This window comes from Aedes albopictus, chromosome 1 (assembly GCF_035046485.1).
Source record: "Aedes albopictus strain Foshan chromosome 1, AalbF5, whole genome shotgun sequence".
In the NCBI taxonomy this organism is placed as follows: Eukaryota; Metazoa; Arthropoda; class Insecta; order Diptera; family Culicidae; genus Aedes; species Aedes albopictus.
The window spans coordinates 88,670,679-88,679,344 of record NC_085136.1 but is presented as its reverse complement, the minus strand read 5'-3'; the positions used below and the strand labels follow the sequence as shown (position 1 = coordinate 88,679,344).

The 8,666-nt window shown below is 45.0% G+C and overlaps 1 protein-coding gene across 1 annotated transcript; it reads right to left on the bottom strand.

The window, feature by feature from the left end:
• Positions 1 to 4,655: 4,655 nt before the first annotated feature.
• LOC109427434 (TBC domain-containing protein kinase-like protein) lies at positions 4,656 to 8,145 on the bottom strand. The gene is made up of 4 exons (XM_019702989.3): positions 6,486 to 8,145; positions 5,596 to 6,398; positions 5,264 to 5,535; positions 4,656 to 5,203 (listed from the first exon to the last, which is right to left on the bottom strand). Exons 1-4 carry the CDS (start codon positions 7,592 to 7,594, stop codon positions 4,745 to 4,747), a joined length of 2,643 nt encoding a protein of 880 aa, XP_019558534.2. The 5' UTR covers positions 7,595 to 8,145; the 3' UTR covers positions 4,656 to 4,744.
• Positions 8,146 to 8,666: the final 521 nt, after the last annotated feature.

Below are 8,666 nucleotides of genomic sequence, written 5' to 3'. Positions count from 1 at the left end.
TCCCAGGCCAAATTTGAGCAATTTTAGTGTACCCATTGCAGAGTTACATACGTATTTCTGTGTCCCGATTATTGCGGATACAGGCTTTAGTCAAATATAAATCATAAGCTAATACACGACTGCAAAACAAGCACCATACAGCTACCAAACTCGGTTTTCAGAAATCCATTGCTTGTCACTGGGGCTGCCTTTACTCCACCCTATTCCAACTCCGGGAGATTTCCCGGAAGATGTGAAAACTTGAACACATCGAATAGGAGTCCCCACTAACAAAACAGCTGCTACTATACAGTACAATTCATTATACTGACAAATTCCCAAACCAGCAGCGCTTTAAAGGCAGTTATGCGATTTAATTACGGCTAGAAGCTGTAATAAAGAAACTGTTGGTTTCAACACGGCTTGTCGGATGTAAACATTATTGTCAAAACAAACTTCAAGCGGGATATATAGCTACTACACAAATTTTTTACAGCTATCCATGTATGTGCTGTGAAATTATTTGGGTTGCTTTTATTCCACTTTAATTCAATGCCGGAAGATTTGCCGGAAGATGTGCAAATCGAGTAAGTGTCCCAGCCACTACAACAGCTGCTTTTATACAGTACGTTTTGTAATGTTGCCAAAACACAAAACAACAGCGCTTCGTAGCCGTTTAAAGAACACTCTTTCAGCTAGAAGCTGTGAAAAAGAATCTGTTGGCGCAACCACACAGCTTGTTCAATGTAAACATTATTGCGTTTGACGTTTCACAAGCTTTTACAGCAAGATGAAGTTGGGTAAGGTTTCTTGTGGCACAATTATGAAGCCTTGTCTGGAGTAAAACAAAACGGGCTATTTACTATGTTTTTTTATATATAGCAGTGTGGCAGCGAGGACATCATCGGGACCAGTGGATACGGAGATCGGGAGTTCGATTCCAAGTAGCGGCAAGTACTTTCATTATTCAATTTTAAAAGTGATAATTCCAGTTCCACATGTATTGCGTCACGGTATCCATAACCTAATTATATTTAATCGTTCAATTTGGGGATGCCGTAAAACTATTATTTAACAACTGCGAAAAGGCTGAAAAAGCGCCTTCTCAAGATGTTATTCAATTAGTGGTTACATAGGAGCCGAGAAAAGAGTTATGACTAGGTGGCATAGAAGCTGATCGCACAGCATGTACAAGCTGATTAAGTTCGCCAGATTCATTGGTATAGGGCTTGCATAGAAGCTTCCGTCCATATGTACAACACAGTAACTCAGCATCAAGCCGTATTAAGGACGCTTTGTTGACGTTTACATTCACAATAAATGTTAGTTGGGATGGTCTTGTATCGTGGCGCGGGAACAGCGTCTCCACGATCTTCTGCAGCATCTCTGGGGAGCGTTCTGGGGGTGCTGACGCGCCCTTCGTTTTGGCCATGACTACTCTGTAGGCATCACCCCATGGGGTCGTGTTGGCTGCCTGGCAGAGATTTTCGAAGCACGCCCGCTTACGAGTCTTAATCTCTTTATTCAGTGGCAGTTTAGTCGCCCTGTAGGCCTCGCTGCGTTCAATTCTATCCTCATCGGTACGAGCCCTTTGCATCCTCCTTCTAGCTCTTAAACAGGATGCGCGGAGTTCTGCGATTTCTGGACACCACCAGTACACCGGTTTGCGTCCATTTCTGGGTAGGGATCGCCTTGGCATAGCGGCGTCACATGCACGGCTTAGGGTTCCGACAAGATCATCGCTGGATAGATCGTCGGTGTTACTCTCCATAAACAATCGCTCCACAAATTCCGGCTTATCGAATCGCGAGGTCAGCCATCCCCGATGACGGTCGATGACCTTCGGCTGTGGCCGTCTTCCTCCGTGTTCCACTCTGTATCGAATCGCCAGATGGTCACTATGCGTGTATCCATCGTCGACCCTCCAGTCCGAGCTAGGGTTTAGACCCGGGCTCCAGAAGGTCACATCAATGATGGACTCTGCACCATTCCTACTGAAGGTTTTTTTTGTCGCCTACGTTCGCGACATCCACGTTTAGTCTAGCCATAGCTTCGAGTAAGGCCCAACCTCTCGCGTTAGTCAAGCGGCTACCCCACTCAATCGCCCAGGCGTTGAAGTCTCCACCGATGACCACGGGACTCAATCCCACCATTGCGCTTGTTAACGATTCCAGCATAGACGACCTGAAAGCCTTCGAACCAGCCGAACGTCGTCTGTTCCAACTCTTTCTACATTGTTTCCTGAGTTTCGCCAGATCAGAGTTCCACCAAGGGGTTCCTCTTGTGATCTTCACAGACCGTAGAGGGCATGCTTCTTCAAAAGCTTCCATGATGAAGGTCGTTGTAGTATCAACGGCATCATCTAAATCACTTGGAGTGTCAATGGATGGTGAATATCCATGAAATTTGGCTGCAACCAAATCAGTATAAAGATCCCAGTTTGTTGACCGAGGATTCCTGAAACGCAATGTTTGCGAAGTAACATTTAAATGTTCAAAAAAGATATAGCGATGATCAGATAAAGATTCTTCATCTGACACATGCCAATTGGTCAGCTCGTGACTAATTCTGCTAGAGTAAAGCGTTATATCTAACACTTCCTCTCTAGCAGATACCATGAAGGTTGGGCGGTTGCCTATGTTAAGTAATGCAAGATCTGTACTACTTAAGTACTCCATCAAACTGGAGCCTCTCAAATTGATGTCTGAGCTGCCCCAGATGATATGGTGAGCATTAGCATCACTGCCAACAATTAGCGGAAGGCCTTTTGAAGTACAGTATACGATGACTTGTTTGAAAGCATCCGTAGGGGATGGTTCATCATGCGGTAAATACACAGAACAATAGACGTATTTCCTGTTGAGGTTTCCAACAGATACATCAATTGTGATAGCACATACATCTCTGGTGGTTAGTTCAGAGATGAGTGTAGCAACTATTGCGTTGTTGACAAGCACACAGGCTCGAGGCATGACACGCGAGTTTGCCATTTCATGTTTACTGAAAGTGGCAAACACCGGGTTCACAAGGATTCCTAGATAGAAATTTCCCTTACGAAAGTAAGGTTCTTGTACCAAGGCCACTTGGGCTGTACCATTTTGCATAAGTCTGCAAAGATTGATCGCTGCTGTTCTTTTATGCTGAAGATTGATCTGAGCTATCCTAACCGTAGCCACTACCCAAACTAGGTAAGATTGAACTCTTCGCAACAACAGCACAACAAAGAACAGCAACAATAAAACCAAATCGGTATCGATTGGAAAACGCCAAAGGCGAGGATACACAGAATACACTGTGTAAATCGCATAATGCGAAACCATATAGGTGAAAATTTAAACTAATTAACAACATCTTCATAATCCCGCCCTTATTTAGCCTCAAGTGAGACTAAAGAAGGGCAGCTGATTGTCTCGGAAAAACACAAATGAGGCTGCTGGATTATTCATAGAAGAAAATAGTGAACGAATCTTAGAAAGAGCTCCGAGAGGAGCCGGTGATGTAACTAACCTAGAAGGAACTCCTGGTTAATCTCAGAAAGAAACTCCTCCTGGAGAAACCCAGAAAGAACTCCAGAAGGAACTGGTGAAAAACCTCATGAAGGAATCCCTAAAAAAGAGCGCCTGGGTAAATCTTAGAATCAGAGGATTCACAACAGTAACTCTTTGAGGAATTCCAAAAAGAGTTCTTGGAAGGATCCCAGAGGGAACTGCTGGATAATTTTAGAAGAAACTTTTTTCTTATCTGTATTAACGAGATTTTTAGCCCTAGGCTAGTTCATCTCGGGACCCACGTTTTACTTCCCTTCCGAAGGAAGAACTCACATTTTGCGAGTTTGTCGAGAGTGGGATTCGATCCCAGGTCCTCTTAGAAGAAACTCTTGGAAGAACCCCAGAAGGAAATCTGGAAGCACTCAGAATCTTCCATAAGATGTTTCGTAATTGTTGTCATCTGGTGGCATAACTTTGCCCAAGAAACGATACAGCTATCCATTGTCCCTGATTTTATATAGCTTATCATAGAAGGTGGGCTAATATGACCCATCCGTCTCCAAAAAGTTGAAAGTTAACATGCAGAATCATTCTAAATGGGATTGCCTAGTGAGCAATCATGTATCCCCGGTTAAACTTTGAAAAGAAGTATCCCAGTTCGAAACATTTGCTGCTAACACAAACAAGATATGTAGGTGTGGGTACATTATTCTCTACACCTTCTTCATCCCTGTATAGCTAGATGTGTTCAGTCGGAAACCCATGTTAATCCAAGCATTTGGGAGGATTCCCTAAAACGGATTTGTCGTTTGTTGTTGCACGCACATGCACACCTATTTCATTATGAGTCAGTCACATGCCAGACACATCAGCTTATGTCAATATGGCCTTGCCTTGTTTTGTCCTGTTTTGTCGTGTTTCTGAACCACTTGTTGAAATGAAAGGTCATTCAAGGTTGTGACTAAATTTTTCAGTTTTGTTTTGCTATGTAAAGCTAACTAACTGGCAAATAGGTAACTTAGTATCGTTATGAAGTCATAGTTTTTAGTTGCCATCTCTTGATCAGCCAGTAGTAATAATGTGCGGAAAAATAATGCTTGATCATTGTTTCCTAATAGAAATATTAAAATTTACATTGCAAAACCGATTTGGCTTTCTTTCACTACTACCAATGAATTCAAAGGCATCTTCAAACAGTGTTTTGAATAAGAAGTTAATAATAGTATAATATAAAGTATCACTTCAAACATAGAATAGAAAATAAGCTTTCTAACACATTACTCAACAAAATTTGCAATATTCGGTACGTTTTTGGCCAACGTATTAATATAGTCGAAAGTCTGCATCATCAGTTTATCATCAATCCGATACAAGAACTCAAATCCCCGATTCAGAACGCAAACGTGCGAAACGTGACAATCGACCAAAAATTTAGCAAACAACAATGCATTCTCATGCGAGGGACTTACTATAACCACCACCTTCCGCCGGAGGAAGGCCTTCAGCTTGGGCACATTCAAACCGTCCAGCCGAGGTTCCTTCAGCGAAACCGAACTGAACGGAATGTTGATACTATTTTCGATGGCTACTCGCTTGTGGTCCAGATTGGTCCGCAGGTCCAGCACGACCACACTGGCCGGCCGGTCACGCATCAACCGGATCAGATCGTACTTGCTGATGCGGGGGTACAGCTCCGTTTGGACCTCCCGGTGGTCCTCGTCGGTGTACTTGAGGTCCTGCGAAAGAATGGAAAACATGAAGGTCCAAGGAATTCAATGAAGAAAATTAAAACTTACGAAATCGCTGGGAGGATCCTCGTTCAAAGCGTACTTCCGGTAGGTGATGCTCTTCGGGGTGAACTGGTACATCGATTCGGAATCGTTGACGCACGTTTCCATCACAATGTCTGGCAGATCGCTGAATAGAAGGATGCACTCGTTGAAGCCCGATTTGAGTAGAGTGCTCTTCAGTTGCTTTAGGATGGCTATGCCGATGAACAGCGGGTACGAGTGGTCCCCGAGGATCAACTTATCCCATAGGTGAAATATCTTGTGTAGCGGGAATACATCTGTGAGTGGGATTGAAAAATATGTAATTCCATTAGTATCCTAAGACAATAGGTACTTACGACTGAACATGGTCAGGAACCACGGGATCGCATACAGTTCCGGTATAAAGTTGATCCCGTGCAGGTGCTTGGCCAGGACCGGTTCGTGGAAAAAGATCAGCTGGAAGAACTTCACCAGATACTCCTTGATGATCGACGAGTTGTCCTTCAGGAAGAACAGATGCAAATACTTCGGGATGAACTTGTACAGACTGAGAAAGGCCCGCTCCTCGTTGTTGAAGTTCAGATACAAGAACGGCGCCGTCAGCGAGTCCAGGCCCTGCCAGTACACGTACTGTGGATGGGCCGTGACCCAGGCCTTGAGCAGTCGCTTCAGCTTGGTGTGACCTTCCTGGGACGAGAGGAGCTCGTTGTACTGGTGGCACCGGGGGATGTCCACCTCGATTTGCCGGTCCGTGTGCGTCGGGCTACACTTGTCCAGCCGTTCGTAGAGTCCATTTTCCACCACTCCGAGTAGGCAGGCCCAAACGTGGCCGCGGAACGGCGGTGGGATGTCTTTGCTGGCGAAACTCTTGAGCAGATCGTGAGTGTACGGATAGCCGTGGAGCAGCGTTTTGAGGAGCATGATCCGGTGGAACTGGTAGACAGTGTCCCGCTCGCGAATCACCAGAGGGAGATCCGTTTTGAAGATCGGAGATTCTAGGTAGGAGTTGGTGGAGTAGATTAGTGGAAGGTAGTCCTCTTCGGGGATTTTCGAGAATCGTTCCAGCAGGGTGTTGAAATTGAGAAAAATGATTCGGCTGTCGTGCAGGAAGCTTTGACTCTTTGGCGGTGATATAGATTTGCCATTCAGGAGCACCAAGCTGAAATTGAAAATGAAATTGAGAATTAGACTTTTCAATCACTAGTTCTTAATACCTAGATAAGATTAGAGATGAAAATAAACTTACTTGGGCAGCGACAGAATCGGTGCCTCGCTTTTGATGAGCCCTTCCTTTTTCAGCTCCAGCTGTACATCTCCTCCGGCCAGCTGCCACAGGTAATAAATCTCCGCCAAACTGCCACAGTGCTTCTCCAGCAGCGTCATCCCGTCCGGATCCGGTGCCCTGAACGTTTCCCCTCTCAAGAAATCAAACGCTTCATCTCCCAGCAATTCCACCGGCTGCGGACGTCTTGATAGGGAAACTGTGAGACATTCTTCCAAGATTCTTTTCAAGGCTGGGTCCAGCGCTTCATACTGGTCCAGCTTCTTGTGCTCTCGGGCGATTTTCTCCAGAACATTTTCCGTGTTGGTCAAACTGAGTACTTTTCTCGTGACCTGCGACACTTTTAGGTTCTCCCATAGTTTACAGCCCAACGCCAGCTCCGCCAGGATCATTCCCATGGACCAAACGTCGCTTTTGATGTTCTCCCTGGAACCGAGAAGCACTTCCGGACCATGGTATTTTACGTTCCCTATCGGAAACGACACATACTTTCCGCCGTAGGTCATATAATACAGTCCATAATTATACAACTTGACGCCGAAATCCCTGCTAATCAAAACGTTCACCGGTTCCAAATTCCGGCACATCAACCCATTCCGGTTCAGATGGCTCAGCGCCCTCAACATCTGATGTCCGATCCTCAACAGCGTCTCCTGCTTGTTATTCTCCCCAATGAACGTCTCCGTCAGCGGACTCCCGGCATACTCCTGCACAATGATCGTCCTCTCGTGTTTCCCCCGCACAATGTCCAGATATTCGCACAGATTTTCATGCTTCAGTGCATCCCCACGCAACAGCTGCGACCGCCCGTAAATCCCGATCGAATTCGGCGTCAGCGGTAGCCCGTTGCTCCCGCAGCACTCGTCGCTCGGGTGCGACTTGGCGAAGAACGTCGACACCGAGATCCGGTAGTTTAACTTGGCCACCGCCGGTGCCATTCTAGATGCTGCGACTGCTGCTGCGCCACCCCCACCACCTCCACCGGTAGAAGACAACGAATTGCCTCGGCAGAAAACACTGCTGCTACGGTTTTGGTCGCGCTGCTGCTCGCCCGGCGACGTCGTAATTCGCATCGCCCCACCACACTGGACACTCGCGGCGCGAACTGACTAGTTTACCGATGGATTTGGCTCGGAATAAACGGAATAACTTGATGAGAAACGCCCCTTTTTCTTGCGTGATGACGATGTTTACTGTTGCGATGCGATGCGCAAACACTGATACACGCTTAAACTGCTCCGCACATCGCATGAGTAACAGTTACTCACTGTGGCGCATCGCTGCAAATCCGGGAGAATGTGTGAAAATTATGTGTAGGTCATACTCACGCCGTGAGCTGTTGGCCTGTTACTCATTTTTGAGCACCTGGATTTTGTTGACAAACGCTCCAAAAAGCGAGCGTTTGTCAATTTTCCAACAATAAAAAAAATAAAGAAACATTTTGGTTGTTGTGATCATTAGAAGTCCCACTAAAAGTAAGTAATACAAACTAAAACCAATAGAATAAAGTAATTATATATTGTTTTTGTTTAAATTTAGGCACGTTGGTATACTTGTGATGGAGAAATCGCTACCGGTACCGGTAAAAAGCACCTGATTCAGAACCACAATGAGTTGGGTCGATAGGTTTGTATTTAAAATATTCCTGCTTTATTATGTATAAAATAATAATAAAGTTCAATTTCACATTATTTCGAACCATTGTTTTCTTATTCATCGAAAAATCATTTAAAAAACAATAAATTTAGTCAAATGTGTAACTATCACACATTTCCGAAGCAAGCGAAGCATTCGCATTTATGTGTAACAGTTACTCATTCTTCCGGAATGGTGACGAAACGCTTCAATGTGTGAAGCTTACTCATGCTGCTGTGGCTTTCAAGCCTTTGCTCAAAAATGAGTAAGGCCCCACTTGCTCACTTTAGGAGTGCCATGGGATGAATATAAATTTGAGTAGATCTTGCTCATTATTGAGTGGACCGACCTCTGCGTGTAAGAAAAAAAAATGACAGGTCAGTTGTTTTGACGGATGGTCAGCTGATTTCGGCGAAGTCGGGTTCGGTCAAAGAGGTCAACTCATCCTACACGGAGAAATCAAACTACCTAATTTTTGGGTTGATTTTACTCAAAGCTGAGTATATCGAA